We start from the raw sequence: 23,048 nt of genomic DNA, 5'->3' as shown, positions 1-23,048 counted from the left end.
TGAAGTTACGGAGTGTGAAAGCAAAGGGAGAGGTGACCAGTTAGTGTTATATTGAGGTATTAGAGGTGTGCCGTTCGTGAACATTTCATTCGCTTTGAACTAATCTTTTATATGACTGTGGGGGTAATGAGTAGTCTCAGTGAGTGATTAGCTCATTTTCATGCAGTACGTTCCCTCGTTACATGGCAGCTGCATCAGCTCAGTCAGGACAGGAAGCACAAATTATTAGTTTGTGCAAAAGACTCAGACTTCCAAACCGTATGAGGTATTGTTGTGGTTTGAGCATGATGTTTTTTGATAAACATGTTTAGCAAAGTGGTTGAGAAGAGTTTAAAGGAAAAAGATTATATCTTCGACAGATACTTGATGTTGGCATTTGTATAGGTATCAAACCTGAAAAAGTGTTATCGAGCAATTAAACGGCTGCTTTTTTCAGTGCCTAAACCGAACAAAAGTGAAAGTTAAATTTAATAAAACAGCAAGTGAATGGACTGATAACAACCTGCTAGAAGGCAGAGTAGGCCTCTACTTGTCCGTACTCATGGGATGATTAGTGCTTATAAACGGCCTTTCAATAGTTTGATAAGGCTTTGTAAAGTTAGGAGGACACTCTTTTTATATTCCTGAACACAACACTTCATTGTTTCCATGTTTCGCTTGATTGTTTTAACTAACTGATCCAGGAACAGATAAGTTCCAGTATTACTCTTAACGTAAGTGAACTCGGATAACGTCTGACCGAAGTTTGACTCAAAGCATGTGTTGTTTGTTTCACAAATTGAGAATTTGCTTCAATGTTTGTCCGAATCTCAGCTGAGCTTGAGTCCTGCCCTGATCCTTCTGTGTGTCTTTGGAAAAAAGTCCCCTCAAACAGACTCCAGGTCAGATTACTTGACTCCTAATCTCTGAGTGTTCAGGTGATGTAACCAGATCTGTTTCTAGTTCAGTTGTTTGAGGAGATGAAGAAGAGGCCACTGCAGGTTTCCTCCAGCTGTTCCTCCTTCCTCCGGGGCACAAACGTCCATCTTATCTACATCAAGCCTTTTAAAGTTGCTGTACACACACACACACACACACACACACACACACACACACACACACACACACACACACACAGAGCTCAGGTGAAATGACATCATGCCTCAAACATTTTCTCCTCCTCCTCTTCTTCTTCTTCTTCTTCGCTCAGCCTGTTGCTTTGTGGCTGTATGTTTGCTACTTTAAATAGTTTGTCACCGCACAATGTGAGTAATGCTCTCAATGCAGGGTGTGTATGTGCATCTGTACTGTGTGTGTGTATGCGTGTGTGAGAGTGTGAGGGAACAGAATACTTTGTTTAAAAAGTGCAACAATTGTGATTATGTCCATTTTTTTCAGTATTTTTGTATCACATTTGTCCTTTCGAAGGCATTTTCCCCCCCTGTAGACCTGAAGAATGTGTTATATTTTATATCTAAAAATATATTTTATTTTTGGACACACGAGTAGCATTCATAAAGACATTTTTGTGCGTTCCATTGGACAACAACTGAACTTGTGGGTGTGGTTTCAGTGACAGTTGGGATCACTGTATGGTTCAGACCCCTCAATGGGCCTGTGATGGGTTTTACATCCAACAGGAACAACATGATGAAGGGGTTTGCTCACCTTAATGACATGTTGTAGGTCTAACCGTAATGAAATGATGAGGTAATTATTATAATGGCGTCAGGCTCCACCTCCCTGGTTCATGAGCTTCCCTGTAAATTGTATTTTTTCCAATTTCATAGAATGTAACATAATTTGTACCCTGACATCAATATTCAGTTTATTATTGTATCCCAGTTCAGAGCAATAAGAAGCTCTGCTTGTAATGTGCACATTCATAATAATTGAAAATAAGGTCCAGAGGGTTTAAGTTATATGAAAGCAATGTAATTTCAACTGCTGCTCCCTCCAGCGTGGTCTCCAAAAGTCCCCACAGTCTTCTTAAAATTCATCAAAATACAATAAACTTAACTGTGATTTAAAATGAAGTAAACAGCTGTTCTCTAACCAGCTCATTGTTGCCATTTCTTTGTAAACAATCCTTTCTTGTAATATGATGCCTTTCAACACGGATGTGCCAAATATTTATCAACAAGGATTAAATAAAAACCAGTAAGACCAGTCTGCTTGTCTGTTGTAAGTTGAGTGATGTGAAAAGACTCGTTATGAACTGTTGTGAGCTTGTTTTAATTTTAATTATTTAATTAGGTATGTAAAAAAAACAATAACTTACAGGTCTGAATCAAGATGCAGTCTTAACTGAGGTGAAGCTGAGACATAAGAGTGAACTTCACTGCAGAACAGACCTACTGTATATTCTTTTTCTACCAGATAATCTGTGTTTGTAGGTTCCAGCAGTTGTTCCTGCTTTAAGTGCCTTGAATGCTCGGTTTAATCTTATTTATGATATTCAAAAGAAGCCTTAAAGTACAGCATCAGTGTTATGTTTACTCTTTTAATTTTTGTATGGAGAATTGCTGAATGATAATAGGCCAGTTGAGCAGGAGCAGTTTTAGTATTTAATAAGATTTTTTTAAATTATTAATTCATTCTGATCATGAATGCAATGGAGGTCTGTGTAATGCTTAAAAGTTAAATTCACCATACAAAAATTTAAATAAAAATAAATAAATAAAAACCAATAAATCAATAATGTCAATCAGTTTTTTTTTAATTTTAGTTTTTGTTCTTCAAAGATTAAGATTAAGATTTCCTTTATTAGCCCCATAGCAGGGAGATTTCATGAGTTACAGCAGCAAAGTGGATAGCAAAAAAAACAATAAGTAGTAATTAGCAGTATAAACTACAAATATAAGAGATGTATTAGCAAATAAACAAGTGAAAATTATAATGAAGTATTAACAATTTACAATATAAACAAGTAGAAATATGAAAATGTTTTAACAATTAAAACAAAAATAAAATTAATTTTAAAAAAATCAATATAATTAGTTGTTTTTTTCCCAGAAAAAGTATTTGTAGAAAGTTGGACCGCAAAATTGAAAATATGGAGAGGTTTTGTTTCCATTTATGTCTTGAGTTTCAATCAATAAAGTAAATGGCTTTAAATTTACACCCCTTGTTCCTCCTTCTACCTTTCCATCTCATCACCCCTCCCCCAGTCTGAGCAAGATTCCCCTCATGTCACCTGGATCCATTCTGGTTATTGCACTTTTCTGTAAATCTATAAGACGGGTGGAGATTGTTATTGGTAGATATTGTGTGATCGAAGTGTTGCCGAGCCATCCGTTAGCTGCTCGTCCTCGTGGTAAACAGAGAAGTAGCCTGCGTGGCCCTGTGCTGTCCAGCATGGCCACAACCCTAAATCCCCCCTCCCTATCCTTTAAGCAGCGAGCTGACCATCTGTTCCAGGCGCCCGGCCCTAACTCAGCGCTCAAAACACACACTCACACACACACATAAACACACACTCAGTCAGTTAATACCTGTCACTAGCTGTGTGTGTGTGTGTGTGGATTCAGCCTATTCAGTTAGATTTAATGCTCAGTTTGAGGTTAAAAAGCATGTGTTTGTCTCATATGGGTGTGTGTGTGGAAACAGGAGAGGTGTGTTTGTGTGCCTCACGGTCATATCGAAGTTGCTGAGGCGACACATGGCATGAGAGGTTGGATATGAGGCGACAGGAAATGACCAGGGGAGCCAGAGTACTCCACTCTGTTCACCAACTATACGTGTCCCTGGTCCATTTCCTGTTTTCACTCTTTCTTTCTGCTGCTGTCGTGCTGCTCAGGCAGTGTGAGTGAGGAGAGGAGTACAATCCCTTTTTATTGTTCATGCATTCTGATATCGAAGATAAGAACAAATTATATTGGCGCCTGGAGAGACAAAAGGTTGCTACGGCTATGAAAAGTATGATGGTGCATATTTATAAAAATGCATAAATGTACAAGTTGCAGTACACCTTTAGCATATGATGCACAATTATTTGCAAATAAATTATGGATTATTAGGTTGGACTGCTTTCATTTTGTGTTCTTCCTCGACTCCAGCTGTGATTTATATTGATGTACAGTCATGGAAAAAATTATTGGACCATTGTTTTCTTCAATTTCTTGTTAATTTTAATGTCTGGTACAACTAAAGGTACATTAGTTTTGACAAATATAATAACAACAAAAATGGCTCATAAGAGTTTAATTCAAGAGATGATATCTAGCCATTTTCCCGTTTTCTTGATAATAACCAAAAACTTTTTTAACGCAATATATAATGCAGAAAATGTTGCTTGGTGTGATTTAGAAAAGCTATTTTATTCTTAAATTTTCAGCCATTTACTAACATGGAACAGTAATGATTTTTATTTAGCTATTTATTTTTGTTCCGATATAATAAATGTCAATAAAGGAATATCTTATCTTATCTATTTATTCTTTATTCTTTATTTGCTCCATTATCATTTATAGAATTGACAACATAATTTATTTATGTTTTATAAAGTAGCTCTTTCATTTGCAGAGTGGTGTAAAACCAGTGCACAATCATCATAAAAAAGCTCTATCTTCATTCCAGCTCAAAAAAATACTATATCGGCCAACATATCTGAATTTTCCGCTCTAAAATCAGTATCGGCATCGGTCTCAAAAATCCCATATTGGTCGGGCTCTTATTCTGATATAACTGATGCTGTTGCAGCATCTACGCTAACCGCCACATTCCCCTCTCTGGCTGGTCACAAACTCGTAGCTGCCTGTAGCTTCTTGCAGGATGCTGATTAGTTAAAACCTCCAGTTGTGTGACTCAAGTACTTTGGATTTGGATCTCTATGTTTGTTATGTCCTTGTTCCTATTCATACCCTGCCAGATGTTCACATTTCAGGAACAGTCACCAGATATTGATATAGATATTGATTAGAGCTGCAGACCATTAATGTGCAACATTTCCTTGTTTCAGCTTCTCCAATATGGGTTTTTGATTCTTCTCTTTGTCATACATGATAAAAAAAATAAATATCTTTGTGTTTTTTGAATGTTGGTCAGACAGTACAGTCGACACTACCTCAGACTGTGGGGAAATATTTCATAGACAAAGTTATTAATCAAGAAAATAACTGTCAGATTGATTCAATAATCGTGAGCTGCAGCCTTAAAATTGATTGCAGGATATCTTCAGTTATCAGATGACCTCAGAATCTGTGATCTAATGCTTCTTTAGAGCTGGAAAAATCAATTTTTAGGAAACTGAAGCAGTGAGTTCTGCATTATAATTGTATAAAAAAGATCAACCGATATATCTGTCTCGCTCTAGTTTTAAGGTTTTTTTAATTAGCAGTTCTGCAGATGAAGCTTAATGGAGCTGTTAATTATCAATGTTTTAAGAGGTGATGATGGCCAGTAGTAACAATTTGCTTGCCGTATGCTTGCATGTATTGTATGAAAATTGAATGGTAACTTCAGTTGATTCATTCAGTTGTAGTTTTAGTTTTTTATTGGTGCTACAGAACCATCTAACTCTTGATGAAAGAGTAGAAATCAGAGATCAGAGAGTCTTTGTCAGCCGCTCAGTCAGTCGTCTCTTTCTCTCTCTGGCCTCTTCTCTTCACCCCATGATGTCCCTCTGCTGTGTATTAAAGAGGGAACTTGTGAATGGCGTGATTGTGTCTTCACTAAAGAGGATGGCAGCTGCTGGTCTCAGCGTTGGCGAGAGCTTATGTGTGTGTGTGCTGCGGAGTGTGTATGTGTGTTAATGGTAATCCTGCAGATCCCGATGACTTATCCTTCATCCTTTATGAGTATGCATGTCGGGGCTCCTGCAAAATAATTTGGCCCTTTAGTAGATTGCATAACAGCTCATGAAGTCTTTGTGTCATAATCTGACAAATTTCGTAATCTGGCTGACTGCGGAGGGCTGCGGTCTGGTTTCAGATTAATTCAACAGTTGGGAGTCGACGGCTTTTATTCCAGAGTCAGATCATACATATGCAGTATCATTCCTGTTCGTGCTTTTCTGTTTGTTTTTGTTTTGTGTGTGATATCTTTCATTTAAGACTGATTGTAAATGTTCGAGGTATTGATGAGTCTCTGTGTCTTCTTCTCTACAGAGGTAATGTCTTGAATCGGTGGCGTCTCCAGCCCAGTGAAGGACGTGCCAGTGCCGGGCTGCTGCTAATGGGAACTCCAGCTGCGCCATGAGTGCTCGTGATGGCGTTGGTGGCGTCGGTGGCATGGGCACCCTTGGCCGGCGGCAGCGCTTCGAGAACTCTGAGTTCACCGTTCGAATCTACCCGGGTGCCCTGGCCGAGGGCACCATCTACTGCCCGATCAGCGCCCGCAAGACCACCACTGCCGCTGAGGCCATCGAACGCGTCATTGAACGCCTCCAGCTGGACCGCACCAGGTGTTATGTTCTGGCCGAGGTGAAGGAGTTCGGCGGGGAGGAATGGATTCTGAACCCCTGTGACTGTCCCGTGCAGAGGATGATGCTCTGGCCCCGCGTGGCGCTAGAGCACCGCCCGCTGTCTGGCGGCGAGGATTACCGCTTCCTCCTCAGGCAGAAGAACCTGGACGGCTCGATCCACTATGGCGGCAGCCTCCAGATGTGGCTGCAGGTCACGGAGGAGCGCCGGCGAATGGTGGAACGTGGACTGCTGCCACAGCCTGAATCTCAGGGCGACCACGCAGATCTGTGCCGCCTGCCGGAGCTCAACGAGCGCTCGCTGCTGGACAACCTGCGCTCGCGCTTCCGCCAGGAAAAGATCTACACGTATGTCGGAAGCATCCTCATCGTCATTAACCCCTTCAAGTTCCTGCCCATCTACAACCCCAAGTATGTGAAGATGTATGATAATCATACACTGGGAAATCTGGAGCCACATATTTACGCCGTGGCGGATGTGGCGTACCACGCCATGCTGCAGAGAGAGAGGAATCAGTGCATTGTCATATCCGGGGAGAGTGGCTCCGGGAAGACGCAAAGCACAAACTTTCTCATTCACCATCTGACCGCTCTCAGCCAGAAGGGTTTCGCCAGCGGAGTGGAGCAGATCATCTTGGGGGCGGGGCCAGTACTGGAGGTAAGCACAAATGTTCTAGAATTTGATAAAATGTATTTATTGTTTGTAAATGTTTTGCTGATAACAAAGCTATGCATTTGAGACGGGAGACTTGGTCTCGAGTTACAAGACTGGTCTCTAAGTTACAAAAATGACGACTTGAGACTTGACTGCTGTGAGACTTCACTTGACTCCCAAAAGACGAGACGTGGCTTCAAAGCAAAAACGTTCATCTCAAGTTCTGATTTTGTGAAATTACAGAACAAAAAAAGAAAAAGAAAAGAAAAATAAGTCAGATACATTCTTCGGACAATATATCTATAATTTTGTCATCCTGATTGACGTCATTTGCACGTTTCTATCCTGGAAGAGTGATCCCTCCTCTCTAGCTCTTCTTCTGGTCTCTTTCATGTCTATCTGAATCGTGGGTCTAAAGACAAAGGGTGTTGTATGGTGTACAGATTGTAAAACTTCTAGAGGCAAATTTGTTATATTGGGATGAATAAAAGTGACTTGGGACTTTTTCCGGAGTGATGCATCAGGAGCACAAGGTTATAATGGATTTATTTAGAAGAAAAGCTTTATATCGAACAGTAAATGCTGCTACACATAGGAAGTGACAAGTTTCTATTGATACCAATGGTATTTATAGTTCTGCTAATCAGTTTGATAATTTAATGATTCCCTCACTGATTCCTGATAAATTTTCCTTGTCAAAGAAAGGATGAGAGGATATTTGTACAGCATTAGTTGTGACCTGTTTAGAAGCAGTGGCACTCGAGTGTCAAACACATGACATTCCTGGGTTTTAGGCTCATGTGGCTTAGCAAAATGTTTCCATCATTACTTAAGAAATTATCATTTTACGGACATTATATGCAGCATTGTTGTCATTTTTCTTCATGTGTTTTTCTCCACCGTGACTGCTTCTTGTTGCAAGTTCCCTGCAGTTTGATGAGAGTTTGACGTCATTGTTTTGCACCTGTCAGAAAAACCTGTCAGCATTGATAAAAGATGTTGATAAGCTCGAGGCTTTACTATTCTGATGGATCGCTAGATTTGGAACGGGTTCTCAGGAGCTCTAAAGGCTGTAAGTTTACAAAACTGTCCTCATCACTCCAGAGCCTGTCTCAGATGTCTGTTGAAGCTCACAGCTTTGAGTTGGCTGATATACAGAGATTCCTGAATTGAACTTGTCTGAAATTACTTCAGACCCATAAGACACCTCTTGCTAATAACGGCTGGTTCACATTCTTTAACACTTGTATTCAACATAAGAGCAGAGCGATAACATCTGTGCACATTCAGGCAATACCAACATGTGTGGGCTGACGTTTGTTTGTGTAATTGCATTGATTCCTGCCACCATACTCAACATGACTTGCTGTGAATGTGAGTTTCTGTGCATCAGTTACACAACTCTACTTAGCCACAACTGTCTCTGTGTTTGGCCCAGAGTTGTGTCTGCCTTCATACAGAGGTTTATTGCACTTTCAGTCCAGCTGTGTGGGGATTATGCTGCACACACACAGAGGATCTCTCTATCTGTGTGTACCCAGTGGCCTATCAGTGCTTACAGTTGTAGATATTTTTTGTTTTTTGTGATGATTACAGACTTTTTTTCTCTGCACAGTGGAAAGATTGTCTCAAGGTAGACCCTGTAGAGGCCCAGCCAAAGGTTGTAAAGGAAACTGGTTGTTTTCATATCAGTCAAGACATTCCACTCATAGTCTTTTTCTTCTTCAGGGACCTGTCGCTTTAATGCATGCCAGTCAAGAGTCTTTGACAAGTTCACAGCCGCACGTTGTTTTCTCATTTGTCTTCAGCATCAACTGAATTCCTGACGGTTGCATAACAGCCTTTTAATGTACGCACAACGCTACCAGTGAGGACAGCAAATACTGGTTGCTCATTGTCGAGAGCGATGTTGTATTTTATAAGGGGGTTGTATCACTCACTGTCACGTCGCCTGACCTCCTGCTGTTTGCACTTAATTCAAGTACAAAGAACTGGGCAGTGCTCGCAGAAATGCATACATGTCTTCTGGTATTTCTTCATTGGTTTAGTCAGCTATTACTGTACAAATGTGTTCATTATCTGCCAGACAAATCATTTATTTAATCTCAACTTTATGGCCACTCTACCAGACGTGATGTCAGTTTTAAATAGTTTATCTCAGTCCAAAAGCTATTCTTTAATTCCAGTTCCTCCCCATATTAAAAAAAAAGTTTCTGCCAGTTGTACCATCATTAATGTCAAGTTCAAACTGGTAGCTTGTAAGCCAAGTTCAAAAGGTAACCGGCACAACAACAATCTTTGCAACAAGTAGCTCTGCGAGGCGTTTTATTGCCTTCAGGTTAGCAAACACAGTTCTCAGGAATGCCATTCAGTGGTGTGTCTCTGGGGTTAATGTGTAAGCATATTGAGTTAATCCTCAACGCAGCAACACGAGTGAGTAGTTCTGAGTGCAGAGGAGCAGCCTTTAATTGTTTGCACAGTAAGATTGCATATCAGCCGCGCTGGTGAGTGATGCCAAGACTGGAGCGCCAGTGCTACTGCAAGGAGAGGGAGAGAGAGAGAGAGAGCAGCCAACATTACCTCATAGGATACTTCATCTTCATTTCTGTTTAGCTCCTCATTCAGGAGAGTAGATGAGCAGCACAAGAGAGAATCATATATGCTGCTTTTAATATATTTAATATATATATTTTTTTTTAATGTTTCTCCATGTCCTTTATGTGTCACAGGATTTTCTGGTTGACAAGAATACAGTAAAAAGTTCTGACCTCTACTCGAGTTAATGTTCTCTCATCTTAATGTAAAGAGCTTTGAATTTAACCTCTCACATGCACCACTGGTTTCAAGAGCTGTGCCTCTGTTTGATTAAAGGAAAACTCCACCGTTTTTTCACATGAAAGTCTGGGGAATGTGACTGTATATGTTTAAAAAAAGTTTTAAAAGCCATTTTAGCTCCAGGAACTGCACAAAGTCACATAAATGTCCTCAAGCAATGCCACTTGAGGACATACTTGACTTACTCTGCTAGATAATTTTCAAAATATTATATAAAACCATTGACCATGTAATAATAGATGACGAGTAACTGTGATGTCATCCACTGATTTATGCACTGCTCCTTTGAAATTTCAAGTTTGGCATTTTTGCTGTCGCCCTATTGGTTTTTGACTGTCAACATATTAGTTTTTTGCAACTGACACATGTGCAGAACAGATGCAGAGTTGGAGTGATGTTACATCAGCTAACGCTAGCTTGATTAGCGAGGGAAATCATTATTCAAAATGAGCAGCAGACTCCTTATAATGTCAATTAGTCCAACCGAACACTGAACGAGACATTTTTAAGCGACCAAAATGTTCCAATTAACTTTGAAGTGAAAACACACTTGAGAGGGTCAAAGACGAAAATACACAGTGCACTGTAGCAGCAACCTGTCAATCATACAGTAACACCGCCCTATATTGTCTATTTCTCTCTAAATGGGAACATAATTTTAAAAAATGAGCATCATGCTGTACTGAGGAAGACTTTAAAGTAGCGACTGAGCCAATAAAGTGATAAGTAGGTTAATTTTTCAATCGACGTGAATACAAAGACTTCTTTCTGCAACCATTGGTGTCGCCAACTGCTGGCCATCAGAAAGACTACAGGTTTAAGACACTTCTGCATTGGTTTCACTCATCAGCCGTGGGAGTTGGGACTTAAAAAGTACATTTTCTTCAAAGATTGCAAACACCACAGTGTAAAAATAGGTTTAGTGTCTCTAACTTGTAGTTTAATTACATTAGGACAGGTACAACATATTCATTTTCTTCCCAGGTCCAGTTATTAGTTGCTGGACCAGTTCAGCAATCAGAAGGGATGATATCTAAGACCTGGACTGTGTCGAGCCCTCACCCTCCAGTCAACAATCCTATAGCAAAGCAAAGCAGACAGACGCTTCCTGCTGACTGTCAGTCGGAGGGCAAACTCACCCCGAGGCCTGCAGCCTATAGAGAGAGAGAGAGAGGTTTTTTTTAAACCCCTGATAGAGGATATCACTTACAAGAGGTTCTGGTCTTTTTGGAAACCAGCCAACAGCTGCAGTTTACATGTTCCTGACAAGCCCTGTCGCTCAAGTGCTTCAATTAATAAAACTCAGCGTGGAGGAGATGAAAACATAAACCGTGTCATGCTGGTTAGATAAACACAGCCAGCTACGGTGTTTAGGTTGAACACAGTTATTATTTTAAATTAAGGCAATTAGAGATGTGACAGGCTTCAGTTGTGGGTTCGAGTTCGAAGGAGAAAAAACATATTTTACTGATCGTACCTTCAACACCTTTGGACTTCAATTGACCCGCAGAATCAAAACCACATACGTGATATGTGACAAATACTTCACCTGGTGTTTGTTCAGCTCTTATCTGCTGCTTGTCATTCCTCACGTTGTTTACCTTCTTGCACCAGAAAGGACAGGAACTGACATTAAGTCATAAATTCCTGTGACTACATACTTACTTGCTGGATTTTACAGGTTGACATTGTGTGGGTAGTCTTTATTTTCTTTTGTCTTCATGCCAACATTAACATGATACGTAACGTTGTAACAAAGTGAAGAAACAGAATATAACAGAAATTTTAAAGCTTCCTGTGAATATGTCTTTAGGCAACCTGCTGCATAAATGTGCATACTAGTGAGAAAAAACAAGATACGATGTAAAGTAATGGATGACGGACAGCTATGAAGCCAAGCAGTCTTATTATTAAAGCCCATTTGCTGTTTGTTTATCTGCTTGATCTCCATATGTTCCACAGTGCTCATCAGTAATGATAGGTTAGTGCAGATGTCTTTTAACTGCCACATAATACTTTACCTTTTTTCTTTATTTGGCTCTTTATAACATTTCTAACAAAGCCAAACAGCTGTTAGATTTGAGATTCATAGATTAAAAATGTATCCTGGATGGTTTAGAGATGGATTATTGGTGTAATTTACTAATTTATTTGTAGTTTTCTTGTACTAGCTAGTCATTTTCTGGTGTTTAACTACCACCCAGGCGTTGGATCCAGATGTCAGCCTGTCAAGTCTTCAGGTTTTCAGGTGTCTACCCGACACTTAGGAATGATTTAAACCACAGTCAGGAGATGAATGTCCCAAGTAGGTATGATAATGCAAGATGTGCTTAAAAGGATACAGGGTAGGGTGTCCTGGTTAATGGTTAACACAATCCCAGCACCATACTCCTCACAGATTCTGGGAATAAGCGAGGTGGAAACTTTCCAAGGAAATTGACTGGAATTTATGGAAATATATGGGAATTTAGAGGTTAAATATGGGTTAAAAAGGAAATACTGGTCAGTATTTACTCGCCCACAGGCATATAGAAGGAAACATTTTAACATATCATAAGCAGACATCATTGTAATCTCTTTTAACAAAAATGAGAAAAACAACAGTTTGGGCGAACTTTCTTTGAACAGCAACCTAAAAAACCTTCACTGTGACCTGAATTCTTATTTATTAGTATGCCAGCATGTGATGGAAGAATGCACTGCTGAATGCACAACTCCATTAAATTACTTACTTAATTAAGTACATAAACTATAAAAGGTAAACATTTTTAATTAAAATTGTGGAAATTCCCCATATTCCCAAATCTTAACTTTCCTTAAAAAATTGCCAGAAAAAAAGGAAATTTACAGACACTTCACCTTACTCTCTTCCGTGTTTCTTGTGTGTCTCTTTGGATAAAAGCGTCTGCGTCAGCGTCTGTCTTGTAGATTGTATATCTTGGTCACGTGGTTGCCTCCTACTGGCTGTTGTTGCTGTACTGGTTTGTGTTTTTTGACACCCTGATGAAGATCTACGGTGGTTGAAACATGTTGGCTCTTTTATTAAAGCTTTTCAAAAATTATTTTGCCACTAGAATAAAGGCTTTTATTGCTTCATTTCTCATTGTAATCCACTTTTAACGCTTGGAAGCGTTCCTGTTTGTTATAAAACATTAAGATTTGGATTTGCATCGTTTTATGGTCCCAACAAAAGGCCAATATAATGCTTCACTGTTTAAAGAAGGGACTGGCTCCAAGTTGTTGTTGTTGACACAGCTGAAAACAAAGACTGTTCGCAGGAAGTGCAGTCATTTGTTTTTACATGTGAGCAGAGTGACGGCTTCATATGAGCTCAGCTGTCTTCTGTTCTCCCCCGGGTCAGGAGGGGGAGTGTGGGGTTACCTCACGCCGCTCACTCTGACGGTGCATCATCAGGATCTGCTTTCCAGGTACGTGGAGAGGGTGTCACAGGGCATTAGTGCAGCAGCACAGCTAATCGTGTGCATGTGTGAGTTGAAGGGGTGTTTCAGGAGCTCTTCAATGCTCCCATTGCTGCTGCCATCAAAGGATATCCAAACACACACTTTCATGTGCACACACACATTTGACGGCATCGACCAGATGTGCCAAACACTTGGGCTGGGAAGAGGAAACCAGCTGAAATGTTCCCTTATGAAAACTGTTTACCAAAGTTGTCAGGATTTACCCCGATTTAAGACAGTCTAAGAAGCAGATCTTTATGCATTTGTTTTATTTCCCACTTTACAGAACGTGCAGCAAACTGCAGCTTTTTATTACAGTTAAGATCTCTATACCCTACTCTGTGATGGCCAAAAATCAATCAAAAATCTGTTCTTTTTTTATTTTGGATGCAGCTTTATGACAGTGGCTAGACCTGTCACAACAATTAAAATATCGACTTATCAAGCTCTGCAGAAGTTATCGAGGTCCTGTATATACAGTTATGGAAAAAATTATTAGACCACCCCTGTTTTCTCCTTGCTTTCTTGTTCATTTAATGCCTGACACAACTAAAGGTACATTTGTTTGGACAAAGAGGATCACCAACATTTTAGCCAACATCATGCTTCAATAATCAGCAGGGTTTTCCCTACAATAATAACAATGAAGAAGAAAAACGTTTCAATTTGTGCAGTTTCTATCCGCTCCTCTGCTCTCTGTGTCTGAGATTCACAGCGGACGGGGCTTAGGCAGATTCCCACATGCACAAAACTAAAAGAGGGTGTGCTTGCAATATTATTCTATTATATGATCATTAAATTAGTGACATTAAATAGTCTCAACAAGATAATAACATTGTTCATTATAATTTTTCCTGGGATAATGTGTCGTCCAACAAAATGTGTCTACCGTGACATGCAGTGGTGGAATGTAACTAAGTACATTTATTCAAGTACTGTACTGAAGTAAAGTTTTGCCCGACTTGAACTTTATTCAAGTATTTCCATTCATGTGACTTTATACTTCTATTTTGCTACATATTTTACTCCACTATATTTAGCTGCCAGCTTTAGTTACTTTTCAGGTCAAGATTTAACATAAAAAAAACATACATACAACAACAACAGTTTATTAAGTAGTTTAAATTAACCCTTCCTCTTAACTGGAAAAATGATGCTTACATAAATGCATCAATAATAATTATGCAATGATATATCTGGAATATATCGGAGTGGATTCATTCTGCATATTGAGTATTTTTGATACTTTAAGTACATTTTGCACTTTTACTAGTAAGGTTTTGAATGTAAGGCTGTTTCTTGTATTGGAGTAATTCAGCAGTGTGATTTTTAGTAGTTTTACTTAAATAAAGGATTTGAATGCTTCCACCACTGTTGACAGGCAGACAACATGTCGGGCATCAGAAGCCTTTAGTAAAGAAACTTTTGTAGTTTTTAATGTGCAGTGTATCTACTTAATCTCACGTGCTAGTTGTTGTGGTTTTACCTCCATGTATTCATACTTTGTGCATGTGAAAGACCTGCAGGCCTCATTCGCCCCTGGTGGGATCAGGAGCTCCTGTTGTGCTCCTCCATCAGGCCCAGCCAACAGAAACACTCCCAGTGTGAGTCAGCGCGGGTCAGCAGTTTCACCTCTCTGCATCGCCTTCACTGCTACCTCAGTACACTCCGACACAGAAATGCACACACACATTTGCACATTTAATACAATCTCCCCGGAGCCCCCTCTAACACTGAGTAGGATTAGTGTGTATTACTGGGATCTGCCCCAACTGGGCGGGGTCGAGTGAGATTTACTGTGCCCTGAAAGTGTTGTTTTCCTCAGACCGGGGTGGAGAGAAAAAAGATGAGATGAGAGAGAGGGAGAGACGGGGAATGATCGAGCGGCGTTCATGTGCAGAGTAAAGTTACAGAGCTGTGTGTTTTATCGAGGAGAAACCAGGGTAAAGAGTGAAATACTGGATGGTGTGCATGCTTACACAGAGGGCTCGGCCTATAGGCTGCATTCTCAGTAACACGCAAGGTGCAAGTCTGGCGTGTAAAAATAAGCAAATTACACAATAGGTTCACAACAGCCTTGTTCATGGAGCAACTTGAGGTTAGCAGCGTTGTAAAAGGATAAAGTTGCATTAGTTTTTGAGCAACTTCCGTCCTCGCCCTGGTATGAGGATTACGTAACATAGAGCCATATGTTTAGAGCTGTTTACTCAGAGTTGTCCCAGATGATCGAGGGAACGTGGATCTGTCACGGACACTAGTGGAAGTTCAGAGAGATCTTAATTTAAATGTGTTATCACTCTACTGAATGGGCTCCATAAGTATGGGCAAGAAGAGGCTTACTCTACTTTCTAGTAGGTCCAATAGGTTTTTATCAGCTCATTCAATGGTCCCTTGCTGTTTCGATACATTTCACTTTCTGTTCACGTTCAATTTTGGCACCAAAAAAGGACAAAGTTTCTTTTGGTTTAGGCTACAAACTACTTCTAAGGTTAGGTTTTTCAAAAAGCTGTGGGCAAAAGCATGGGAAATATTTATCTTCTGTAATGGAGCCAGTGGAGGACAGTGCAGCAGCAAATCAGATGCGAAGGTTTCCAGTGTTATTCTCTGGATTTTTTTGTCTTTCATTGGCGGGTCAATAAAACATCAGATAACTGTGACAAATGCATATTACAATGTCTTACAGCCTGAGGTTATGTAACATTATGTCTTTTCAATTTAATTTAATGTAAAACCACAAAAACCAGCAAATTCTCACATATGACGACATGGAAGCATCAAATATTTTGCATTTTTTGCTTTTAAAACAAATGAATAAACAATTCAATTAGGGGTCAAACAGTTTTCTAATTAATTAATTAATGTATACATAAGAAAAGTTAAACCTTTGGCCATATTAGACATTGCAGTGAAAAATAAGATTTAATGATGCTGAAATGTTGACAAAACCTGATAAATTTAGTTCAGAATCAGTCAAATTAAAGCAGTGACTTGTATTCTCTAAAGCCGGTGTTACTTTTTCAGTTCATGTTAATAAAACCTTCTTTCAGCGAGTTACATCTGGCTGAATTTAAGGAATGAGAGTCCAAAAGCAACAACTGCAGACTCTGTAACATCAGTGTAACAACCGATGGCATTCTGCTCATCTGAAAGATAAAGAATGCCGGTCGGCCGCTCCAGCTGTTACTTTTCACTGTTTGTTTATCTCCCCGACCCGGTGCCAAGCTCTTATTTTCATCTGAAACCGTATATACATGAAGGCTGGTACCACTGGCTGAGACACAAGTACATTCTGTTCCTGCTTTGTCGACTATCGAGCAGAGGGCAGTGTTGATACAGCTTCTCTCTCCGACTGTAGCAGCTCGAGGTCGGAGGTCACACAGAGATTTGGAGGAGCCGCTTCAGTTTCAAAGGGGTCAGAGCGATTTGTTTGACCTCTTAGTGAAGTTTGTGAAGTTTGTGTTGTGTAGCGGGTCAAAACAAACTTTAATTAAACTTTCCTTTGTTCTTCCAGTTGGGTCTTTTGTACTCTGCAGGTGAAGTGACAGAAGTTACTTTAACTTGCATATTAAATTTATGGTCACATGGTTACAGTTCATCCATACAGAGCTAAAATGATTGATTGATTGATTTATTATTTCCTCCACTAAAGAGTAGGGCTTTGCATCTTCACTGGGCTCATGATGCAATTCAATTACGATTATCTACACTGTAAAAAGAACAACAGTTTAATTTACAGTAAAATACCGGCAGCTGTGGTTGCCAGAACTTCACTGCAAAAAATATGAGTGGCGTTTGTACTGTAGATTTAAATGTAAATATCAGCAAAAACTGTAATTTAGACTGAATATTCACATTCATTTTTAGGGTAATTGTGTCATTGTGACATCATGGTATTTCTCCACTAATTTTACATGAAAATGTTATATTTTTACACCAAAACTGTGTTTCCTACAGTTCCTACATATTAGTTTTTGCTAATATTTACTTTTAAATTTACAGTAGAAAACCCAGTCACTGTATTTTTTTACAGTGAAGTTCTGGCAACCACAGCTACCGATATTTTACAGTAAATTAAAAATATTTTTTAAGTCATTTGTCAATCAACGTTCCAGCTTCTCATGTGAGAGGATTTACTGTTTTTATTAATCATTTATTATTGTAAATAAAATATCTTTTGAATTTTGGACATTTGATCGCAGAAAACACATGTCGCCTTTGGCTCTGATATAGGACAATAAACGATTAATCCAATGATTTAAAAATAATCTGCAGATAAATCTCTTATTGAAATAATTGTTAATTGCAGCTCTACATCAGTGTAGATGTTTTATCTGCAGATGTTTATGGTCAATAAAGTAACATTTCTTTCACATTGTGTGTGTTGGCTTGTCTGCTGCGTTCCTCTTTACAGTTTTCGAGCCAACGAGCAACAGCTGCCAGCTCGACAATGTGCCTGTTTGTGTCCCCTCACAGGCCCTTTATTTATGCCGGGGTACGCCACGGTTTGCAGGTGCATCGTCAGCATCTCACACACACACACACACACACACACACACACACACACACACACAGGCAGCACGTGCTGTCAGACTGGACCAGCTGCCCTACTGCCCTGACTACACCTGCAGCAGCGTGTCACACAGAAGTGAGACGGACAGAAAAGTCTTTATGCTGAGAGATGCAGTCACAGAGGAGCTGCTGTCTTCTTTGTAGCCTTTAAACTAAATTACTCTGCAGCACATCTGTGTTGTCAGTGTCTTTAATTAGGGCTGTGACCAACATCTTTTAATTCAATATCGGTCATTTCATGTCTTGGTAATGATTTAATAATAATACATTCAATTTGTGTAGCGCTTTTCTAGACACTCAAAAACTCTTACTGTATACTTTTGTGGTTTATGTGTTAAAGCCTATTGTTGTATACTTAATATACAGCAAAACAGCACCTCTGTGGCTTGCCCATGTCTAAAAAATCAAAACATATAGCCCGTACAAATGATGTGATTATTATCGTAACTCTATTCTGCCACTTATTTTTCAAAATCACAATAAAAACAATGCAGAAAAATATATATGATGGATGATGGTATTGTTTGTACAGCAACATATCACCCAGCTCTACCTTTAACTTTGCCTGTCCAGATTTAGTTTTCAAATGAAAAGTCTCACTAGTTTATATTAATTCGGGTAAAGCTTATTGACAGAAAACTAATCAGCATATATTTTAATAATCATTTCATTGTTTTGTTAAATTTTCTGCCAAACTACACAGGTCCCAGCTTCTTTATTGTCAAGTATCTTCAGGTCTTCTTTGCCATCTGTGACAGTGAGCTGAAGGTGTTTGGGTGTTTTGGACTAGCAGAACAATTGATAATGAAAATAGTTGTTGGTTGCAGCCCCGACAGCCATTTTATTTCAGGAAAGAAATTCCTTGAAGTAGCTAAAACAAATCTGTATTAAAATCTCTGTTCTGCTTCTCTCAGATGACAAACACACACTCTCTGTCCTCCCTTCTGCTGCCGTGACTTTGCTCATCTGCAGCTGGCCAGATGTTTTCCTCCCCCCTGTCCTCCCTCAGAAACTCTCCTCTGATTCTGCGAAGGAGCGGATGTACAGGCTCCTCTCTGCTCTCCTCCTGAAGGAGTGGCAGCAACAGAACAAGAAAAATCTCTCCCAAAGTCTTCTTTTAATGCTGTTTTACGGAAACTTTACAGACCCTGTTTTGAATGTTTTCAATTACTTACATAATCTATTTCTCCTAAAACCAGAAAGGCAATTATAAAATCCTTAAGAATAAACTTTGAAACCACCTCTCGCCCTCCTCACAGTCTTTCCCCCCTGCAGATTTTTTTCCATCCTCATGATTTTAAGTATCAATAAAGTCCGTTACATAAATGCTGACAGCAGCACGCCCTCCACTCCTCACTCCAGTTACATAAAATCCTCACAGGTGACCTCCCTCTCCCTCTCTCTCTCTCTCTCTGTCTCTCTCTCTTTCTCTCTCTCTGCTTCATGTGGCGTGTGGTTTGTGGTCATCTCCTGCTTCCCATATGTCCAGATGTTGCCGCAATAAAACAGAGTGTGAAGAGAGCGCACATCTGGAAGGGAGCAGCAGAAAACATGAGGGATGTCGCCCCCGGAGCAACAAGTCGCTCACGGAAAGATGATCCCAGCCGGCCGTTTTCTGAAGTTGCAGAAAGTTTAGATTATATCAGAATAGCAGGTTGTCATCTCTTCTGGACATGGACGTTTTAGCAATAGATAAGACTTGACTTTTGTGCCCCTGATACGTTATCACTGCAGGAAATGAAAAGCAATTATATAGTGCAGTTATCATCTTCCTCCTCTCTCTCCCTCTATTGCTTTCTTCCTCTGTGGGCCCATAACTACAATCAGCAGTGTGTATATCTTCTCCGATCTGTCCCAGTAAGAAGATACGTGTCACCGCTAAGAATAAATCTTTGTGTTTTAGAAAAGTTGCCTGTTATAGTCTTAATAACTTATTAACTGTCGGGAACAATGGCTTTGAAGAGGCGTTGAGGTTCGTTTCAGTACGCGTTGACTGGAGATATAATTTCCTTTTATCGTGAAGCTTTTAGCAGCAGACATCATCGATTCTCCTCAGAAACAATCACAGGATTATGTTCTACGTGCAGCAGCGTTTCTCTTTTATGGTATGCTTAAAAGTTTTAACGCAAATAATGTCTGACTATCTCAGGCTCTTTGGGGGAATTAAGATGAAGTTTCATAAACCTTTTCCTTAAAGTTTTGCACTTGTCTGACGTGCCTTTACAATCTGTACAACACTCTCTGTTCTTAGAGCTGTGATTCTGATGAGGAAAAATGTCCAAAAAATGGCTTTTATAATATAAGGGCCATTTAATATAAAAACAATATAATATTTGTATTTAAAAAAAACTTTAGAGGGTGAAAATGGAAGCACCTTTAAAGCAACAATGGATTGATCCCTCACAGATGGGCAGTAGAGTTTATAGTTTAAAAAAAAAGAGAAGAAAATGAATAAGAACATGGAGGAATGAATGATGAGAAAGTTTTGACACGGATCAGGGTACAAGGCAGAAATACTTCCTAATGAAAGCCACATTCAGTCTGGTTCAACACACTGACATAAAGTCCATTAGTTTTCTCCATAAAGGTGCAAAAAAAAGGAACTAATTTAAGTGTTCGCTGGTTAAACAGCTGCAGGATATTTCTCTCTCTATTTCTCTTTGAATTGTCTGTTCTCTTAATTAACTTTCCTTTTCTATGCAAACTTTATGGCCATGACTTTACGCTTTGTGTGACTGGACGAGAGTGAACACACACACAGAAACGAATGAATGGGAGCATTGCATACACACACAGGTGGCTCACGGTCAAGGAATGACTTTTAGAAGCCATGAATGAATAAATTATTTGACATTTTCTTCTTGTTGCAATCTGTCAACAATTAGTCCACGAGTCAATTCAACAGAGAAGAAAACCTCAACTATTTCAATAATCTAGTAATCATAAAACAAAATAGCAGAAAATGGTTTCAGATATAGATTTCTGGCTTTTCTCTGTTTTATATCATATGAACTGAGATTATTTAAGATTTCGACTGACAAAACAAGTTCTCCAATATAAACGGCAGAAGAGGTTGTGTGTCTGTACCCCAAATTACGGCACATAGGCACGTATTGCGGCTTGCGTTTCACGGCACATATGTAGATGGCGCTCTGTACAACGGTGCGTTCCAAAAATAGCACACACTTACGGTCCACAGTTTCTGTGGATTTATGTTGTAAAACCACTGACCTAGGTTTAGGGCAAAAACTTCTGTTAAGATATTATAAAACACAGTAAATAAATGTACGTAAATGCTGTAAATGAAGTAGTAAGAGGGTAGTAAGGGTCTCGTGACTGTTGCAAGTTACATAAACAACGTAAGTTAAGTTAAAAAGGTTTACTTTTGTTTTCACACTGGATGCGAACCCAGCCCTCCTGGGTGAAAGTCCGGCACTTGTTCGACCCATTCACAACCCCATCCTCTAAACGCCAACTGAATGCGGAAATCCGGCCTTTTAAACTTCCCTTGGCTGTCAATCACGACTACCTCAGCAAGATGGTGGCAGGCGCATTAGAGCAGACGGTAAATACGGAGACATAGCTCGTTTTTCACTGCCTGCACATGCAACCTATATTGACGTTTTTGACGGGAGAACAGGCTGGACAAAATAAGACATTTACATCATTGTCATTGTAAGTTGCATCCACAGTCAGGAACAGAGATCAGGAAATGGACAAATGCATATCTTAAAGGGACACTGTGGAGTGTGGACTTTTTATCCATGTTTCGACGTGTGGGTCCTTATTTTGTTTCCATCTCTTGTTCCTTTATCACACAACAATAAATGCAATGATACAGACGCTATTCCAAATATATATGTTGCGGTAGGAACATACACGCACACAACTTCAGTTTTTTATTGTTCTACTGACTGATATACTGTCAGCTGATATAAACAAGACAGGTTTCAGAATATTCCAAAAATGTACTTTGCAACTGTTTTATTAGGAAGGAAATGAATTCAACGTGTTTGTTAAACCTCGAGGACACACACATACACACACACTGAAGGTAAACAACATGACTGTGTTTGTTTACAAGAAAACACCACGGGGTCCCTTCAGAGTCCGGCTCTGTGATGAGTGCAGTGAGGTCATCAGCCTGTAGCTTACTCTGCAGCGAAGTGAAGTGAGCTGAGGTCAAAGAATGTGGCAGCACTGCTTCTTGGATTAAATACTTAACCACTCAATCCAACACAGTGTAAACATGGCAGGTTTTCTGACTCTTTAAAGGTGATAATGGTGCATTTATGTGTGCGGCTCAGCCAGTTTAACACATCTGTCCTTAATGTGCGACAGAGGACCCCAGGGAAGATGGATATTCTGGGACTGGCACGGGATTGGACGGCGTCCTGCTGTTTGTGTGCCTCAGATCTAACTAATTGGATTGACCTCCTTTCTGGCCGGACCACGTGGTGTAGCTTTAGTGTATTGATTGTGCTAAGTCACTCCCCTCACCTGGCGGAGTTGTCCTGTTAGCTCGCTGCTCGCCGTGGCCGACATATGGGCGTGTTGCTGATCAGACTTTACTCCAATATGGAGTTTGGATGAAGCTTTGCTCACATGACCTGAGTGTTGGCTAATGACAGAGAGGTCACAGCACACACACACACACACACACACACACACACACACACACACACACACACACACACACACACACACACACAGGTTCATCTTTCAGCTGAAGTTTGAGGTTAACTGGAGCTTATGACCTCACTGGGTGCATCGACAGTTTTCAGTGTACTGCATGTTACATCATACTCTAAATATAAATTTAAAATTTCCTCTTCTACTGAATTATGGAAAGTGTTAAATATTCTTGTATAAAATATTTTATAATACATATTATTGCCCGACAGATGGACTGATATTATTGGCCGATATTGACTTATTTAAGGCACATCTGTATTTATCGATATCAGTGTATATGTTGTCCGATATGCACTGATATATAATTTTTATAATACAATACAAATACAAATATAATTTTTTATATACAATATATAATACACAGAACACTGCTTGGGGAGATTTAGAAAGGCTGTTAGCTATTTTTTTATTTTTTATTTATTAACTGATACTG

General features: G+C 39.6%; 1 protein-coding gene across 1 annotated transcript in view; it reads left to right on the top strand.

The window, feature by feature from the left end:
* myo9aa (myosin IXAa) overlaps nucleotides 1-23,048 on the top strand; it is a 151,860-nt gene that overhangs the window by 31,588 nt on the left and 97,224 nt on the right. Inside the window, exon 2 of the mRNA XM_059347879.1 lies at nucleotides 6,087-7,058. Within this exon, the coding sequence (XP_059203862.1) occupies nucleotides 6,174-7,058 (885 nt within the window). The 5' untranslated portion in view covers nucleotides 6,087-6,173. The remainder of the gene's footprint in view (nucleotides 1-6,086; nucleotides 7,059-23,048) is intronic.

The sequence above is a fragment of the Centropristis striata genome, chromosome 2, assembly GCF_030273125.1.
Source record: "Centropristis striata isolate RG_2023a ecotype Rhode Island chromosome 2, C.striata_1.0, whole genome shotgun sequence".
Taxonomy (NCBI): domain Eukaryota; kingdom Metazoa; phylum Chordata; class Actinopteri; order Perciformes; family Serranidae; genus Centropristis; species Centropristis striata.
This window is presented reverse-complemented; position numbering and strand designations above follow the sequence as displayed.